The following is an 18672-nucleotide window of genomic DNA, read 5'->3' as shown; positions in this document are numbered from 1 at the left end:
ACTTTCCATACCTCGCGGAGCCTTCCTCCTAACACGAACGCTGCGCCTTGTTTGTGCCCGCCCGAACGTCCAAAAGTCAGCCTTGTCCTTGACGATGAGCCCTCAGTAAATACTCGAATGGTACACGCCTGTTCCGCCGCACAATGTCCCCCAGTGCGCGACTGAAACGCGGCGCCGAACATGGATTTCGAGGTCTCCTATGATTTGGAGACTGCCGACCAATTCTGGGACGGTGCGTATTTCTGCTTCGAACTGCCGAACTGCCGCCTGTGCCTTCGTTTGGCGCGCGCCTTGCGTAGATCCAGGCTTGTTTTCCGAGCGCGCAAGCTAACGGCGGATGTACAATAGAGCTCGAAGACATCGTCTCCTCGTCGTGCTCCACCCACGAGGCAATCGACAACTCGCTGCGCTCATACCTAGCCTTTACCACTAAATTTCGCTCAGAGTTCCTGCAAGACGAGTACGATATCGCAAAATGCTCGTACAAGCTGCTCGACTCGCCCATCTTCACCGCTCACACGGAGTATGTACGGCGCCAATGCGTGTATGCCCTTCTGCAGGAGGACGAGCCCGCGGCGCTGCATCTCCTCGCAGCGATCCTGCTTTGCGACGGCCGCGCGAACGAGGAGACGCTGTTCATGCTTCAGCAAGAGGGTGCGTTTCCAAGGCTGGTTGAGCTTGTGACCGAGTACAACGGCCGAGAGGGCGAGGAACAGCTGCATCGAATGCTGTTGGACATCATGTACGAGATGAGCCGGATCCAGAGGCTTACCTGGGAAGACCTGTGTACGTGCAGCCCTGTTTCCTTTCTGTCTACGTGCGCACTGTCTGTCACGGAACAAATCATATGTGCTCTGATTGCTTACACGACCCAATGGCTTAGCGGCCGTAAACGACGGATTCGTAATCTCTCTGTTCGCGATCACAGAGTCACTCTCGTCCGATGCCTCGGACCCTTACCATTATCCGGTCATTCGCGTCCTTCTAGTGCTGAACGAGCAGTACATGGTGCTGTCTGCATCAGCGACGGCAGACATGCCCCCCATCACGAACAGAGTCCTTAAAGCGCTGAGCGTTTATTCGAGCCGATACAAAACCTTCGGCGAGAACTTGATCCTGTTGCTCAACAGAGAAAGCGAGACGAGCCTCCAATTGCTCATCCTCAAGTTGCTGTACCTGGTCTTCAACACGAAAAGCACGGCGGAATACTTCTACACCAACGACCTTCACGTGCTTACGGACGTCATCCTCCGAAACCTTCTCGACCTCCCCGCCGAAAACGAAGCCATGCAGGCCCTACGCCACACGTACCTCCGCGTGCTGCACCCCTTGCTCGCCAACTCGCAGCTCAGCAAGGCGGGCATGTCGTACAAGCCCCGCGAGATTCTCACCGTGTTGCGCATACTGGAGGGCAACACGGGAAACAGCCTTCACTTCGCCCCGTCAGACCCCACGACGGTGCGCCTGGTCCAGCGCTGCAGATCGGTACCCTGGCTGCAAGAGGCGTACGAGAAGATGGTCGGCAACGGCGAGATGAGCCCCCTTCCGGACGACGAGAACGAACGTGGCAGCCCGGCTTCGCGCCGCGGCGTAGACCCCGCGCGCAAGGAAGGCGACGGGGCAAAAGAGGTTGCCAACAAGCTGCTCGGCATGACGCTCTCGCAGGGCGGCGACTCGGCGCTGAGCGTCGCCGCCGTGGCCGAACACATGGAAAAGCCCGGCGTCATCACGCCGTCGAAGGGCTACGGGAACGGGCCCGCCCGGCCGTGAGTGTCTCCCCGACTTGAAAAGCATCATCCTATCCCATCCTCCTTCTCCCCCACCCCATCCCCTTTCTCCCTTTTTTTTTTTTTTTTTTTTTGTCAAAGAAAAAAAAAAACCTTCTCCTCCTCTCTTTTCTGTTTCTTTCCTTTTCGTCTTCATCCATCTTTCCGTCTTCTTTTCGAGCGCGCACAGCGATCAAGGTCGCGTGCAGTCTTTATCAGCGTGGCGTTATCCGGATTGGCAGGAGGGTTAGGGGAGGAGAGAGAAGCGACGAGCGTTGGAGAACAAAGAAAAAAAAAAAAGTTGCATGTGTGTCCGTGTGTGTATGTGTAGACGCAAATGATATACACAAAAGAGGGTTCCCACCCCAGCTAGATGGAAAGGAAACGTAAGACGGGCTGGCAGGTCAGGACGAGCGGACGGACTTTTTTTTTGTTTTTTTGTCATCTTCGAAACGCGACTCAAAGACAGCACGGCATTTTCTTTTATCTTTTAATTTTGTTAAAAAAATTGAAAAATGGAAAAAAAAAAAAAAAATAAAAATAAAATAAACCTTATGCTATGTATCCCCAGCGTGGCTCAAAACGCAGAAATGAACTAGAGAGAGAGAGAGGAAGAGAGAGAGAAAGTAACGCCGTGGCTCCCGATGATGAGTTTCTCGCCAGCGAAACCAACCAACCCCAGCCGCAAAAAGATGCGCGCTGTTCTCTCCTTTCGAAACCGGGATTTGCTCAAACACCGCCCGTATGCGTGAGATCGTGATTGCGGCGCGCCGTGAGACGCGCCTATAAGTTTATGAATACAATGTCGAGAAAGCGCCCGGCTCCAATTTTTTACCCCTTTCTTTTTTTTTTTTTTTTTCTTCCTATTCTTTTCCTCTTCTTTTTGCTTCTCGTGCTCTCTGCCGAGCTTACCTTCGCGACTCGGGGATCACGTCGACCAGTTTCTCATCTCGGCCTCCATGTCCTCGTCGCTCTTATGCGTGACCACCCGACCTTCCTTGGATTTTTCAGCCGTCTTCTTCACCTCCTCGGCCGCTCCGGCCTTGCTCGCCACGCCTCCGTCCGGGACGCCGTCGGCGGGCATTCTCCGCAGAGGATGGGCCTCGGTGTTGAAGACCCACTCGTCGAGCGACCACTTGTCTTCCTCCTCGAACAGGAGCCAGGCGTACTTGAGCGTCTCGGCGAGCCAGAAGCTCTCCATGCTGTCGGTCTGCTTGGGGAACTTCTTCGTCACGTCGTCGATTGCGCTGTGGGCCAGCTCGGTGCGCGTGTGCTTAAGAATGGCCGAGATCATGTTCCATCCCGCGCGACGCCAGTACGGCGAGCCCGTGATGCGGTGCATGTAGAAGACCGACTCGAGGGCTTCGGGCCTGTTCAGTCGCGTAAGCCGTTGCGAGCACGAATGGAAGAGATGGTCGCAAAGGAGGAACGTTCGACTTACCGGAGTATGTAGCGCCTGTCATGTATGGCTTGAATTCCGTCTGGAAGTCTGTCCTCTTTGATCAGCGTCTTCGCAAATTCCTCGTGCGACAACGGTTTCTCCGGGCTGTGAATCGGCGGCAGATCGTCCTCCGTGAGCGTGGGCGGCTCCCACGTCGTTTCCGGCTCGCGGCTCTGTGTAGGCGTGCCCTTCGCGATCTCAAGCTGCTTCTTGATCTGCGCCTCCTCGTACGCATCTTGCGCATGTGCTGCCTGCACGAACGCATCCTCCTCCGGGACTTTGCCGTAGGCGGACGCAGCTGGTTTGAGGGGCGCGTTGGCATCGCCATTGAAAGATCCGTCAGGGTCTTTAAGCTGCCTCTTCTCCATGTCCGAGTGGCTCCTCAGCCTTCCAGACTCTGGCAACGCAGTCTCCTCAGTGACATGGGCTGTCGATGTCGCACTCTTCGCCCTGATTTCTTGGATCTCCTTCTCTCGTGCCTCCAGTTGCGCGTAGTAGTACTTCATGGAGCTCTCGTAGTTCTTGTTTCGCCACTCGCCCATGTCCGGATCCAGCACGGCCCACCACTTTGTCTCGTTCCAGGGACAGTCCCTGCGGTCATCGCACGCGACAGCATGGAACGTCTCCGGCATGATGCCCGTCGCCGTCGACTCGTATGCCCACACACAGCCGTCCGTCAGCTTCTGCGCGAGCTGAAGATCGTCTTTGCGGCCGAAGAGCTTGCCGCCGAGGCCAAACATTCCGCCGACGAAACAAGTCAAGTGCGAGCCCGTCGTCCTCTGTAGCTTGTGGACATTGACTCCGCCATCAGAACTGTCGCCGACGTTGTGCGTGACGGCGTATTCGCCCGAGACGAGGACCTCGCGCTTCTCGTCGGGAATCATAACGCGGAACAGAAGATGCTCCTTAGCCGCGTCGATGGCCTTCTCGTACATGGTGCGGTACTTCGGCACAAGCCCGTTGAGCATCAGGTACATCTTGGGTAGGTACTCGTACGTCGAATCCGCCTGGCTGCCGAGGGTAAACAAGTCGGTGCCCCACGTGGCTTGAGACTGCAGACCCGTTGGGACGCAAATCTCGTCCTCCTCCTCTACCAGCGTCGAAAGAGGCACTCCGTCATGTTTGTGGAACGGAAGCTGAGAGGGGATGTTGGCAACAGGTTCGCCCTTGCGCTTATAGGACGGGTCCTCCTCGGGGGTGGATGAATCAGCATCTCTGGCAGGTAGAGCGGAGAGGACATCGGCCACGTCTGGCGCTTTCAGCTGCCGCTTGTCCTTCTTGCCGCCATCGATCTTGAAAGTGACGGGCTCCGGTCGTTTCAGGGGCACGTACTCAGCCTCCTCACTGCCACCCTGTTTCTTCGGTGGCGGCAGCTTCGGCCCCGTCTCCTCCTTGCCGGACAGCTCAGCATAGTCGGAGGTCTGTCCTTTCGTGACACCCGCTCCGCTCTTGCGGTCCGACGTAGTTGCCAAGTTGACATTCGGGCCCGACTTCTCCGACGCCGCCTTGCCCGACTTGATCAGCTGTTTGACCTCGACACCCTCGAGCTCATCCTCGTCGCGATTGCTGGTCGTTGTCTTTGAGCTCTCCTTGCTCGTCATACCTGCAGAGTCCAGGCCGGCCTTTTGTTCTTCCTTGCTCGCCTTCGACTCGTCCTTCCCCGCCTTCTCGAGCGGATTGCCTTTCGAATCGAGCAGATCCAGCGACCCGTCGTTGGCGATTTGCTCTATCGATGCCCCCTTGAGAGGACGCTTGCTGCACCCGGATGCATCCAGCGAGCTCGGCCACATGCCCGGCAGTCTCGTGTGATCCTGCCACTCTTCGAGTGCGTCGGTGATGCGCGCGATGGCGTCGTAATACCTCGGCTCCTTGGTCAGCTGTGCTAGGCGTGTGAACTCGAGCGCCAGCGACCCAAGTTCCGCGAGCACGACCCGCTTCGACGCCCGGTGCGACTGCGACGTGAACGCCGGCTTCCATTGGTAGTACAAGTCCGGCATGCGGTTTGGCGTGTCGAAGGCGCCGATGAGGATCTCGGCCAGCTCGGCCGCCTTGTCGAGCAGCACGCGGTACTGGCCTCCGGACACGTCGTAGGCGCCGAGCAGGCCGCCCAGATAACGGATCGTCGTCTCGAACAATGGGATGTCGGAGCGGCGGCTCGTCTTGAAGTTGATCTTGGCCACCTGGTCGACGGCCGCCTCAAACTCGTCCTTCAGGCCCATCATCCAGATCAGGTCGAGCGAGTCGACGAGCGTAGCACCCCAGCCATTGAACGGGTCTCTAAACGTGCCGCTGAGAGGCTTGATCTCGTCGTGGCCCCACGCCTTCGCCTTGTAGCCACCCCAGGCATGCAAGAAGGCTTCCTTGATGACATCCTGTTTGGCCAACCGATCCTTCTTCTGCTCGACCGACTCGGAAGAGAAGGAGGCTTGGATCTTGGGCAACTGCTTCGGCTTGCCCTTCGGAAGCGGGGTTACGTCCTTGTCGGCGATCGGGAAGTGCTCGACGGGCTTCTCCCAGGACACCGGCGGTGTATCAAGCGTCACCTGGTCGTCCTCCCACCGGCCTTCGCCCTGCTCGAGAAGCGGCCGTACCTTCTGGAACGAGTCCGCGGGAATCGGGTGAGGCATGACTCGCACGCGCTCGCCATCCTCGCTTCCTTTGTCACCGTCAATGTCCTTGCCATTCTGTGTCGTCGTCTCCGTCCGCGACCCTTCTCCGGGGTGCGGCTGAGCTGCCTTCGTCGTCTTCGCCGGCTTCCAGGCACTGCCCTTCTCTTTCCCTCCGTTTGTCTTCGTCCCCTGCTCCGGCGGAATATTCTGAACCGGCTTCTCGACATCTCCAACTGGTGGAGGTGTCAGTTTACCCGCTACGGCCGCGTCATCGTCCCCCACAAAGTCCAACGTCCCGCTCTTGGCGCTTCCGTCTGCTGGGTTCGGCGCACGCGGTGGAGCCCCGCCTTTTAAGACTCCCTGTTGGGCGTGTTGGTTCGCAGAGGTCGAGTAGTCAGCCTTGTGGTTCCGCAGGTTCAGTTGTTGCTTCAGGTAGTCGACCTGCGGCGAGCGGCTGCCGAAGTGGTAAAAGGCCAGAACGGCAATGGCGGCCAGGACAAAGAATGCCCTGTAGCGCCGGTAGCGCATCATCTTCTACGGCTTCGCTGCGCGTGCGCCGAGCTGTGGCGGAACGGAAGTTATGGTGATGGGGTTGGACGACGGGATGGACGGCGATGCAGGTCGTGCGACACACGTTCGCACCAGACACTTCCAGAGAACGAAAGCCGATACGTCAATTGGACTATCTCATTCTCGCTGTGCACAAACTGTCAAAAAGAAAAACAAACAAAAAGCCGGACGAGCAACGAGAGCGTGAAAGCAGCGTGAGCGGGCGATGGATAAGCGAGTAGCAATCTAACAGAACCGAACGGAGTCGTGGAGGCTGCGTTGCAAAGACGTGTGTTCTCTCCTAATCCTGTTCATGTGCAAGCCGCAGGTGTCCACACCATAACCCCAGCCTTTTCACGATCGCACCAGTAAGCTCAGTCAACCCATCTGATGACTTACTCCAACCAGTAAGGCACAGTCTCGGCCAAGGTCGATCTCATCCCTTTCGAGGCAAATGGGGGTGCCGACCGAGGCGCCATTGCTCGGGAACTAACGCTGATCGTCCGTTTTGTGAGCGAGCAAGCCCTGCGGTTCCCCGCAGCCAATTGCTGGCCTCACACTCAGAAGCAGAAAACACTCTTCAAGCAGCTTGTCGTCTGAGCTTATGTTTTGACAGGGTGACGGTGCGGCCAGGACTTGGGGCGACTAAGGGACAGAGAGCGGTCTTAGCGAAGCTTGAGCGGGTCCAGATGTTTGCTTGTGATTGTCTTGACAGGAGGAGATGGATTTTGATGATGTGAATCTGCCGGACGCAAGAGGATCTAGGGTTGCGGTTTAAGGGCTTGAGCATCATGCAGGATGTAGCGGTTGGGAAACAATGCCGGCGTGGTTGTACTCATGGAGAGGCAATTGCCGGCGCCTGGCAAGATGGTACGGCTCAAAGGTAGCAAAACCAGCTGTCCATAATAAGGGTCTATGTATAAGCACTGTGGTTACATAGCGAACTTCCAGTCTCTGCTCCTCCTGGACTCCCCTTTCTTCCGCCCGGTTCAAGTCCCCGTCGGCAGCAGGAACACGTACTCCCTATCACTTAGCCCAATCTTGACCACGTCCTTGTCCCGAATCTCATAGTACCTACTGTCCTTGATCCTCTCGCCGTTCAGGCGCGTGCCGTTGGCGCTCTCGAGATCGATCAGGTACGGCTTGACGACGTTCAGTCTGTCGCCATACTCGTTGGTCTTTACGCTGTGTCGGAACTGCACGACGGCGTGCTGCTTGCTTGCGCTCGGGTGTTCGACGTGCACGTCGGCCACCGCGGCCTCCCGGCCCAGCAGCCAGCAGCTCTGCGTGTACAGCGGAATCTCGTCCACGATGTCGTCGCCCTTGAAAACGAACAGCTGCCACTTCTGGCTCGGAGGCGGCTTGCGCGCCTCGGGCGGCTCATGGTATTTGAGCACGATCTTGGTGCCGGCCACCGTGTTGGCCTCTTTAGCGAGCAAGCCGGTCGGCTTGAAGTTGGGCTTCTCCTTCTCGATCGGTTTCTGAAGCGCACCGGTCGAGTCGAGCTCACGACCAGCACCGTCTCCACCTCGGAAGGCGACTTCCTGTGAAGGAAGAGGCTTCCGGTCGTGTCTGTCCTTCCTGTCCTTGTCACGCCGGTCTCGGCTGCGGCTGCGGCTGGCACTGCGGCGACGGCGCTGGTGACGTTCGCTGGGTCCCAGAGGGCTGCGACTTCTGCTCATCGAGTCTTCATCGTCCCTTCCCCGTCGTCTGTGACTCGCATCCCTCTCGTTTCTGCCCGCGTGGTTATGCGGGCTCCTTCCTCTCGTCTCACGACGGCTCCTTCCCCAACCACGGCCAGGGCTCCGAGACGTCTCGCGGCGGCGACGTGGTCTCGGAGGCGAGCGTGACCGGGACGGCGACCGTGACCGTGACTGGCCCGTCAGCGAACGCGACCTTCTCCGACGCTTGGGCGGTGGTGGTGGTGATGCCGAGCGGCTGCTATCATCTCGGCGCGGACGACGCGAAGAGTGGGCCGTCAAATTGTGCTCAGCCCGCCGCTGGTTGCTGGCCGGCGCGCCGTCGCGCGGTGGACGTGCAGCAGAGTACGAGTCATCCTCGCGACGGCAACGCTCGTGACTGCTAGATCTGCTGCGGCTTGTCCGGTGGCGACGGTGGAATTGATGATGGGGGGCAGGCGACCGGGAGGGCGACATACCGCACGTTTTGTGTTGTGGGTGATGAGCTCGCCCGCACAGGATTGCGGTGAACAGGCGCGGGACCCTTGCGGCTGTGCATGCACAAGGTCCAGAGCAGCGGAGGGCTGGGGGAGAGAAGCGCACAGCGAGGCGCTGGCCAAGCACGCAGGGGCCTCGCGCCCGAGTGTGCTGGCCAGCCCCGCCAACGCCGTCAGTCCCGCCGGGCCCAGGGACTTGTGCTTGTCGCACGCAGGGGCCTGTCGCCGGGCTCGCAGCAAAACGCGCCCGCCTAGCCTCATGCAGACAGCGCTCGCTGCGCATGCCCAGGCCGCCCGAGTGCTCGCGCGCTGCCCCTCTCATTTTCCGTACCGAGCCCGGGCTCAGCGCGCAACACGCGACGGTCTTCCTCACCTTGTGCTCCGCCTGTCTTGGTAAGGCATGGAAAGCGTGGAGAATCCTGATCAGTCACCCGCTCTCGCGCAGAATTCGTGCTCACTGGTGCAATCCTAGTGACCCTCGGGCTGCAGCAGCGGATCTTGGATGCCGTGCAGTCAGCGAATGGCCAGAACCCCTCGCAGCCGGAGAATCGAACTGAGGGCAGCAGACTCCGGGTCCCGTTCCGACCGCGTGCATGTCAGGGAATGCTGCGGTCGGTGTCAAGCATCGCGCTCATATGGGCTTGGCCGGCGGCGGTGGAGGAGGAGGAGGTGTTGGTAGTAGCAGCAGCAGCGGCGGCGGCGGCGGCAACACTTTCTCCCTCGAGGGAGCGTCCGTCATGCTCTGCTGTGCTGTGCTGTGCCGTGCCGTGCTGGGCTGCACCGCCGTCGCAGCCGCCGTTGCGGACGCAGTGAGGGTGGTGAAGACGAAACGAACGGTCTGCGGTGCTGCACGCCACGCCCGATCGCGCACTCCGTTGCAGGCGAGCCAATCAGCCGGCGTCGCCCATCTCCTGCGGCGCCGTCGCGACGCCGACGCTAATCCCGTCCAGGCCCGGCGACGCGCTTGGACCTGCCGGGCCCACGCGCCCGCCCAGCGAACGCCGCCGATCCCTTCGCGTCTCACCACCTTTTGGGTCGACGGTGCATTGTCCTTTACCGCAACACCTAACTGCTCCTGCTACCACTGCGACCACTGCAACCTGCTGTCCTGCTGCTCTGGCAAACCCCACCGCTCCAACGTCATCTGCGACCCGTCGTTCTGCTGTCGTACACCACATGGCGTCCTGGTGGCCCTGATGCTTTGTGCTTGCGCTGGTGCTTGTGCTTGTGCTTGTGCTTGTGCTAGGTTCCGTTCTTGTTATTCATACTTCCTCCCGCCTGCAGCTTCCACCGCGTTTCTTCATGCGCTTCGGCCTCTTTCGCCGCCTGGGTGACTGGTCTTAAGATCCTGTTCTCCTCGACGCCGTGCCTTGCCTCGCTTCATCTGCTCTGCCTCCCTGCTTGCGTTCGTGCATGCCTCGACCCGACCACTTGGCTTCCTCGCCTCCTTTCAGCCAACCCTGATCCCACACTCCTACATATCCAGAAGCACCAAGAGCCCCCTTGCCAACTTCGCGGCACATCCAGCACGCTCTCGTCGCGCCCTTCCTTGCAGGTAGATGGATGACAGTTTAAGTGTGTCAGCGCTACCACCAACAGCAGTATGATTGGCAAGCTGCACAATTGGAGGGTTGAGCACCACCATCAATCCAACAAGAAGGACTGGAGAAACAGCGGCGTCGGTGGCCTCGTCTCGCTCGAGGACCTCGTCATCAGGAAACCCAAGGCATCCTCGCCATCAAAAGCTGTGAAGAAGGTAATGCGCCCGCACTTCCTTATCTCCCCTTCCTGTCTTCGTAGCTCGCGCCTGAACCCTCAGAGTTGCCTGTCTGGCCTCATTCGACTTTTCGACATCCTCCAATGATGGAATGCCCCACTAACTTTTGTGTCACAACAGAAAGTGCCTTTCCTCTCGCTTTCCCTGAGTAAGCCGTCCGTCACACTCAAGTCACTTCAGTCAAACGAGGCCGATACCCTGGATGATCACGCTCCCGTCGCGTCGGATGTCTCCCTTTTTTCCAACATCCCGGCCAGTGCTGGCCTAACGTCCGTGTTTCCACCATCGTTGTCGACGTCCAGACCGGTATCCCCCACCCGTCCGAGAACCGCAGATCCAGAACGAGCGTCGTTCGCTCGCCGGAGGTCCAAAACACTTCCTATGGACGGCGATACGCCACAGCTGTCTCTCGACTGGACCGACAAGCCTTTGCCTTTGGTTGTGGACTTCGATGCTTCCCAGTCGCGAAAGCCTTCTGTTTCTACCGACCAAAGCAGTAAGTCAGGAGCGCAGGACTGTGGTAACGTAGGTGCCGCAAATACTAATTCAGCAGCGACTGTAGCTAGTGCGTCCATTTCACGGCCACGAACGAGCCAGTCAATGGAGTCGCCTTTGAACTTGCAAGACTCTCGCAAGAGAAGCAACAGCAGCGCTTCCAAAGGTTCAAAACCTGCGGCCTACTCACTTACACCGGCAATCTCGCCTGCTGAGAGCCGACGGCCGTCCCTGTCTGGCGCAGAATTCCAAAAGATCGTGCAGGTAGCGCATACCAAGAGTCCCAGCTCGGCGTCGACGTCGCGCCCACGCTCGAACTCTCGCGTCAGCATTACCGCGGCATCGCCCGCACCAGCGCCAACTACGTCCGCGAACACCACTATGACTTCAGAGAGACCAGCACCTGTGCCGAGTCCTGCACGGTCGATATTGGAGGAAGTAGAGGGCACACTGAGCGCCACCATACGGGAGTTGCAGGATCTGCAGGGGGATTGGGAACATCCCACAGGTGGAAGCAACATTCGACCTATGCGCACGAGCTCGCTCATGTACAAGATGCCTTCCGCGCCAGAAGTGCCGCGGAGCGCGCCTGCGATTCAGGAAGAATTCCCCGTACGCAGCAACTCACATGACGCTGCGACCGCGCGTGCACCTCGAGAAGATACGTGGCCCAGCTCACAGGCACCGTCGATGCCGACTACTCCACGCAGCGCAAGTCTACCCAAGACGGAGACTCCGAGCCTTGGACGCATGCAAAGTATCCAAATAGCGTACGAAAAGTCAAAGGCGAAGGCGCACAGGCTGGGTGTCGAAAACGATACGCTGAAGCAGCAGATGAAGTTCTTGCGCGAACGATTTGCTGAGATGGGCGACCTGGAATCGGAGAAGCAAACACTCGGGGTAGCCCTGAAGGAGGCTAGGGCGAACATCGAGGCCTCGCTCGCACAGCTGCAGGCGTCCAGAGCCAACGAGGAAGCAATTCAAAATAATTTAACCAACGTAGCTCGGAGACTTGAAGAAGCGAACGTGCAAAAGATCGATGTGTTGGAGCATAACTCAGAGCTTCAAAATGAGGTAGCAAGCCTGAAAAGAGAGATGGCGCTAATGAGGAAGGAAATGGATGAGCTGCGTCAGAGACCCCAAATGTCTGAATTGGAAGACGCGCAAATGAAGCTGTCCAAGGCTCAAGAGGAGAATAAGCTGCTTGCCGAGCAGGCCAAAGCAGCGGAAGGCCGCGCAGACCTGCCCGCGATGGTGGCTGACCTAACGTTCAAGCTCGAGGATGTGCGACGCACGGTTGCAGAGAAGGACAAGTATATTGCCGATCTTGAAGCGCAAACTGCGAGTCTAGGGGAGCAATTACATATCATGCGAGAAGAGCAGGCCAAGCTATCTCAAAGCAACGATATGCTTCGGTCGCAGTCGCAGAAGGGCAACACATCCAGCAAGCGGCTGAGTCAGCTGCAAAAACAAATTGAGGAGATTGAGAAGGCAAGGCACGCGGCTCAAGTCGAGAGCGAACGTCATCTGCAGTTACTGAAAGAACAGCTTCGTCGTAACGCAGTCGAGGTCCACAAGCGTGAGCACCCGGCTTCGAGCTTACTAGAGAAGAAGCTCAACATCGAGGAGGCCATCACGGAGGTACGTCTCAAGTTCGAGCGGCGCAAGGCGCGCGAGCAAGCTGGGGAATTCTCGGACGAGAGTGGGGACACTGCTACGGATCCAGCAGTGCGTATTGCGCAGCTCGAGAAGGAGATTGAGTACCATGTCAAGGACATTGTACTGTACAAACTTGACGTCAAAGGGTACCGCAAAGACCTCAAGCGCGCTAAGGAAAAGATAGCGGCGCTGACGGAGGCTGCCAATGCTGCTACTACTGCTTCTACCGCTACCGTCGTCGCTGAAAACACGAATCATCAATCACCATCGCCTCCTTCCCAAGAGCACGGCAGGCCAGATATGTCACGTGAAAGCTCTTCTACGTCAGTTCCTCAATTATCTCCGTCGACCACTCGCGACCCCGGAGCGGCGAGCAGTGACAACGAGAGCCTTGGGCCCGCGACACCTAGTATCACCACCGCACTACAGGTCCAGTTGCCGGTGCGGCACATCGTAACGGCGTGGAGCCCAGGCGTAAGTCCGCGATCGACACCTACAGTGGAGAACAAAACGCTCATCAGCGCTTGATTGAAGCATTGATTCGAGCTCTAGAGGAGCTATTTTTCGCTACCACCGATGCTATCGTTGCATCAGCCCTTACTTTATTCTTTGTAGCAGTAGAAGATGAGGGATGACACTGTCCTTGGCAGTTTATAAGGGATGTTCTATTTACTGCAGAGGGAAAAAGAATTATCAATTGCATTGCATAGATGGGTTTCACTTGATTACGAGTACGTTGCGCGCTGAGTTTACTCTTGTCAGTTGGATACCCGACGTTTTTCTTTCGTGTTGCAGCACTGATAAGTATTGTAATCTAAATTGAGGCAACTTATCAAAACGATACTTTTTTTCATCAGCGTCCTTCTTGTCTCGGTTTCTTGACATTCTATCTGGAAGTTCTCAATGTAAGGATGATTCGTGACGGCATCGTCATTCTCTCCGACAAGATTACATGCTGTGATAATTAAATCGAGGTGATTCTCTACGTCACATAGTTGCTTCGTGAGATTCGGACGTTCCAGCCAATCAGAGCTAAGGAATGTTAGCAAGTGCTGAATCAGACCCAGGACCCACGCCTTGCACAATGTGTCTGCACGACGATTTATGTCCGATTGCAAAATGCTGGCGGCGATGGGCCCCGCTGATCGTTCCCCGATCAGTAGGCTGCGAAGGACGATCCTCCCGCGATCCTGCACGTTGGCGTTCTGTGGTCTGCCTCGCTTCTTCACGAGGCTTGTCTGCGCGTGATAGACAGTAAACTACGAACGGGATTTTGTCTCGAAAGCGCGAAGATCCTCTCTCCAACACGCCTTGCTTCCACAATGCTGAACGCTGTCAGCAGCGGCCATGTTTCGGAGATGTTCAGATACGCGCCGCTCTCGTTGGACCATTTCCGATTACTCCAGATCCTGCCCGGAAAGGGTGGGTACGACGACGAAGTGGAATGTGTCATTGATGAGTATCCGCTCGCGCAGCGCACGACGCCCGAGTACGTGGCTCTGTCGTACACCTGGGGTGATCGAGAAGGGGGCAGCATTGGCCTCAACGGCCGACGCTTCGAGGTCGGGTTCAACCTGCAAGACAGCCTGAAGGCGCTGCGGTTTCACAACGTCGGGCGGTACGTCTGGATTGATGCCATATGCATCAACCAGGACGACTTCGAGGAGCGCAAGACGCAGGTAGCCAGAATGAACGAGGTGTACACGCTAGCCGTCTGCGTCGCCGTCTGTCTCACGCCAGAAAGCGGGGAGGAGGAGACTGGGATCGTGGACGAGTCGTATCGAACGTTCGCGGAGTACCGGAGGCACTGGAAACGGGGCCAGCTGACCGATTTCAGCGGGACCGCCGGTCAGGACAGCGCCCGCATGTACAACAGCGTGAGCTGGCTGGCGGGGAAGAGCTACTTTAGCAGGCTGTGGATCGTGCAGGAGAACGTGCTGGCGAAGAAGAGGGTGCTCATCTGTCGCAAGCACAAGACCCCGTGGCTGCATGTGCGCTTCATGGTCGGCGAGGCGGTCGCGCGGCCCCCCCAAGGTGTGGATCAGACGGCATTCGCGACCAAAGTCCTGCGCTCCGGCCTAGAGCAGATCTCCCGGATCGAGGCGAATAAGCAATCACCCGGCGATCTGTGCGCGACGGGCGTGGCAGGCATCAAAGCGGACTCGACGCCGGCCGAAGTGCTGTGGTGGACTATGAACCTCTACCGCGGTCAGCGGTGCAAGGACGCCCGCGACAGGGTGTATGGCATGCTTGGGCTGCCTCAGCTGCAGCACCACGCTATACGCAGCGCGCTGGCGGCTGACTACGAGATGAGCAACACAGACCTGTTTGCGTATCTGGTTGTGTGGCTGGAGAAGAACGGGCCGATAAAGCGGTTCGGGTCCAGGGAAAACTCGCCGCTGGTGCGGTGGTGTTTCCTCCAGAATATCCTCGAAGTCGATGTCGGCGCCGTCCTAGCCACGCTGAGAACGAACGAATCGAACGCATCCAGCCGCCCTGCGGTGGCTAAGGCGTGGCACGAGATCAAGGGCCGGTCGTACTCTGTGCGTGCATATTACCAAGGCACAGTCAAGCGAACGAGTCCCGTCGACGACGTTGAGGAGATTCTCCGCACCTTGGCGCAAGAGGGAGGCGACGAGGAGGCAAAGCGGAAACAGTCTAGGATACTACAACACATGAACCAATTCCACCCGACGGCGGATAGAACTGCTAACTCCAGTCCGCAGTCCACATGGGCGCAGATTGAGTGCAACTCTGGAGCCATGGGATATGCAAATCCGGCTACGCGCCCTGGAGACGTTATCGTCCACTTGTTCTGCGACTACACGCCCAACAACACCGCCATCTCTACGTCTGTTATGCTACGCGAGGAGGCAGACTCGTCCTTCATTTTCATCGGGCCAGCCGCATCGGCAGAGGCACTGGCGTCGACCAACCTGTCCTCGAGCCATGAGGCCACCACGACCGTACAGAAGATGCCATCGAGACGCGCACCGCCTAGCGAGAAGCACAAGACCGAGCAAAAGCGGCTCCAGGGCTTGCATGTCGCGCTCGACAGCACGACGCTTGCAGCTATGACGTCGCCGGATGCCTGTCGCTCCGTCGAGGCGACCTGGAGGCCAAAGGCCGGGTTTTCTGCGCGTTCCCCGAACGCTGCGTAGCACGACAGCGACGCTTTGTGTGCGCGTGTGCGAACGCTCTTTTCTACGCTCGACGTGCACGCATTTGCAACCGTCCTTACTCTGCAGCCTTCGCCCAAGAGGCGAGGCACGTCGTCTGTGGGGTCCGCGAAACCCACCTAAGTCGCACTGTCTGCGGTCCATAGGATTGGGCAGCCCACGGGATCGCCGCTGGATCGCGACGGTATAGGGGCATGCAGATCGCACATCAGCCGGCGTTCTACAAAGGCCGGGATGGCAGGCAGCACGAGCAACCGGCGGCCTTTCAAACTCGTTTTCGCGATTCTGAAGCGCGCCGGAGACAGGAGGAATAGGCGTGCAGACCATCAGAGACGAGTCATCCCGTTCCCTTACGCCGTCCAGGTCGATGTGCGGTGCGTCCGTGGGAAGCGCCGTGGCGTATTCCTTCTTCTCGAGCCTCCTGCTTGAGCAGAGGACCGCGGATTCCTTCGAATCATTTTGCGACGCGTGACTGAGTAAAATGAGTCGGCTTGCGTGGAGTCTCTATGTATTAGGCATTTCTGCGACGGCTTGACGTCGCAAAGGTCATCTGCTAGGGATCGCATTCAACCTGTTCGTTTCTCTGCCTTGGTCAGCAGATTGAAACCGGGGCATGGCGAAGTGCAGGTTCCCATTTTGGCCTCAATCATTCCAGCATCCAAGATATTTCACGCAATTTCATAATTAAAGTTTGAAGAAAGTTTAGAAACAGCAAGCAAAATGGAGAAAGACACTGAAAATGAACAAGGTAGGCTATGTTTGGCTCTGATTTGCGCAGCCTAGGACAAGATCTCTACAGGCCAACATCGGCTTTCGCGGAGAAATTGTATGTTTAGAAAGTCGAGGGGATATTCCAAATATCGAGATGAGATATGCGCCATCAATCCTCATGTCGAGATCTGTTGTCGAGACAATGCGACTGGCATGCTAATCCATTTCTGATCCGGTTTTCCATCAGCAGTTTCCAGAACGCTCGGGGAGTTTTTTGCAAGCGGATCCGTCCCAGATGCCAAGAAATTCGATTCCGCTCCACCAGCGTTTCGGCCGTACGACGCATTCCAAGAACCCGATCCCGTTAACGCGCGGTAGTGCACAAAACCTACGCTCTTCTTCAATAGCTAGCATTACGGCCTCATACTTTCCCCGCAGCCGCTGCTCTCGTTCTGCGTCATTTTTCTTTTCTGTTTTGCACCTGCAAGACCCAAGGATGGCTCCTCATGACGACAACGACCTTCTGGGCGTGAGTAGAACTGCAGCGCAGGCTCCGTCCATTCGGCACGCGTCGGATCAATATCAGGCCTTGTCTGTGGGACTCCTCAGCCCACGCTAGCAAAAATGCTCGTGTACACTGCGAGGTTAGTACGAAGGGGCCCATCAGGTAGGTCGATTTGTTACAGGAGATGCTCCGGCCACCGATGGCCGTCTTTTTCGTATAACAACATGTTGCGATGTCTCGCTGCAGGCATCTGCTCTTCGTAGCCAGTGTCTCTTATTAAAGGAATTTCCGGTGTATTCTTGCTTCCATCCACTGTTACAATCCTTCTGTTCGTTCTTCGATTAAAGCGTGTGCTCGTATCGACTTGTGTGAACCCTCACCGAGAGAAAGAAAAAAAATGCCCATCGCAGATTTCGAAGGCTGCAAAGCCTATGAGCCAGGAAAGGCAGATCTGTACGGCTACAAACCCGAACTGGCCGCAGGAATCGTCTTCTCCGTTCTATTCTTCATCTCGATGGTCGCACACTTCGTCCAGGGATGGATGAAACGCACCTGGTGGACAGCTGTCTTTGCCGTTGGCGCTCTCAGTATGATCCTTTCTCACTGTTATACGCTAGGGTACTGATTGAATTTCAGCCGAGTTGATAGGCTGGGCCGGTCGAACGTGGTCATCGCAGTGTCCGTCAAACCTCAATGCCTTTCTCATGCAAATCTGCACCCTCATCATAGGGCCCACCTTCTTCACCGCGGGCATTTACGTCATCCTCGGTCGGCTCATCAACCTAACGGGGGGCAAGGGGAAGACGTCCATCATCAGCTCCCGAATGTACCTGTTCATCTTCTGCACTTGCGATGTCATCAGCCTGGTGATTCAGGCCATCGGCGGCGCCCAGGCAAGCGCTGCTGTCTCTGCCACACCTCCACGAAGGAGCAAGACAGGAACGAACATCATGGTCGGAGGTATCGTGTTCCAGATGGCCAGCATAACCGTCTTCGCCTTTTTCTTCGTCGACTTCCTTCGGAGAGCCGTAAAGCTGGGCACCGGGATCTTGACCAGGGACATCAAGACTCTGATCTGGGCGACGACGTTTTCCGGCGCGCTCATCTACGTCCGGAGTATATATCGAACGGTCGAGCTGGCCCAGGGCTGGACGGGATATCTGATCACTCACGAGGGTTATTTCCTCGGATTCGATGGGGCGCTTATGATTTTAGCCGTTGCTGTGTTCAACTTCGCCCATCCTGGCTGGCTTCTACCTCGCAGCCTAGCTATGCAGGAAAAATCTTCTGCCTCCTCTACTCGCGAGAGCGAGGCGGATGGTTTTTATGAAACTTCCAGAGCTTAAAGACACATAGAGATGCATAGAATTATGATTTCAGTTTTCATTTGTCTCGTATTACATGTATTTCTTGTTCGTTGTGTAATAGAGAGCGGACAACAGTTTTCCAGATCTCTGCATGTTAGAGTGAAGGGGCACATTTGATGAATAGAAAAATCCGATTTCTAAGGACAGAACCCAGAAAGTTCCTTTCACGCAATAAATCCATTATTTTTGCGTAGTAAAAAATAGTCAACTGCTGTAACCTCCTTCAGATATAATCTGATAAGCGACGACGGATTATCTCAGCAGGCTCAGACCCTCAGAGGGCGTTTCGTGCCTTACCCTATGGGGTAAGGCTTTTCGCACTAAACTCCTTTAAACTCCTGCACCAATTAGATGCCGTTATTTCGAAAACCCTCTGAGGGTCTGAGTGCAAATGGTCGCAGTTTGTTAGTGGATGCAAGACCTCTAGTATGAGCGTGC

General features: G+C 57.0%; 6 protein-coding genes across 7 annotated transcripts; 4 read left to right on the top strand and 2 right to left on the bottom strand.

Annotated features, from left to right (window-relative positions):
- Positions 1-15: 15 nt before the first annotated feature.
- PV09_08497 (uncharacterized protein) lies at positions 16-1841 on the top strand. The gene is made up of 3 exons (XM_016362412.1): positions 16-232; positions 349-786; positions 884-1841. Exons 1-3 carry the CDS (start codon positions 181-183, stop codon positions 1768-1770), a joined length of 1377 nt encoding a protein of 458 aa, XP_016209697.1. The 5' UTR covers positions 16-180; the 3' UTR covers positions 1771-1841.
- Positions 1842-2607: 766 nt separating this feature from the next.
- On the bottom strand, positions 2608-6833 carry PV09_08496 (uncharacterized protein). Its single transcript, XM_016362411.1, has 2 exons — positions 3208-6833; positions 2608-3136 (listed from the first exon to the last, which is right to left on the bottom strand). The coding sequence occupies exons 1-2, from the start codon at positions 6345-6347 to the stop codon at positions 2695-2697; spliced, it is 3582 nt and encodes a 1193-aa protein (XP_016209696.1). The 5' UTR covers positions 6348-6833; the 3' UTR covers positions 2608-2694.
- PV09_08495 (uncharacterized protein) lies at positions 6818-8665 on the bottom strand. The gene has a single exon (XM_016362410.1). It carries the CDS (start codon positions 8519-8521, stop codon positions 7355-7357), a length of 1167 nt encoding a protein of 388 aa, XP_016209695.1. The 5' UTR covers positions 8522-8665; the 3' UTR covers positions 6818-7354.
- Positions 8666-9600: 935 nt separating this feature from the next.
- PV09_08494 lies at positions 9601-13404 on the top strand. Of its 2 annotated transcripts, XM_016362409.1 has the most exons (3): positions 9601-10297; positions 10439-10814; positions 10881-13404. In XM_016362409.1, exons 1-3 carry the CDS (start codon positions 10145-10147, stop codon positions 12998-13000), a joined length of 2649 nt encoding a protein of 882 aa, XP_016209694.1. In that variant the 5' UTR covers positions 9601-10144; the 3' UTR covers positions 13001-13404. The 2 variants fall into 2 exon arrangements, with proteins under 2 accessions (XP_016209694.1, XP_016209693.1); XM_016362408.1 differs by having other exon boundaries at positions 10439-13404.
- A 311-nt stretch (positions 13405-13715) lies between these two features.
- Positions 13716-15822, top strand: PV09_08493 (uncharacterized protein). Its single transcript, XM_016362407.1, has one exon. It carries the CDS (start codon positions 13795-13797, stop codon positions 15631-15633), a length of 1839 nt encoding a protein of 612 aa, XP_016209692.1. The 5' UTR covers positions 13716-13794; the 3' UTR covers positions 15634-15822.
- An 819-nt stretch (positions 15823-16641) lies between these two features.
- PV09_08492 (uncharacterized protein) lies at positions 16642-18384 on the top strand. Its single transcript, XM_016362406.1, has 2 exons — positions 16642-17454; positions 17504-18384. Exons 1-2 carry the CDS (start codon positions 17265-17267, stop codon positions 18211-18213), a joined length of 900 nt encoding a protein of 299 aa, XP_016209691.1. The 5' UTR covers positions 16642-17264; the 3' UTR covers positions 18214-18384.
- The last annotated feature ends 288 nt before the right edge of the window (positions 18385-18672 follow it).

The sequence above is a fragment of the Verruconis gallopava genome (assembly GCF_000836295.1).
Source record: "Verruconis gallopava strain CBS 43764 unplaced genomic scaffold supercont1.42, whole genome shotgun sequence".
Lineage (NCBI taxonomy): Eukaryota > Fungi > Ascomycota > Dothideomycetes > Venturiales > Sympoventuriaceae > Verruconis > Verruconis gallopava.
Note: the sequence above shows the minus strand (reverse complement) of the source record. Positions and strands in the feature narration are given on the sequence as shown.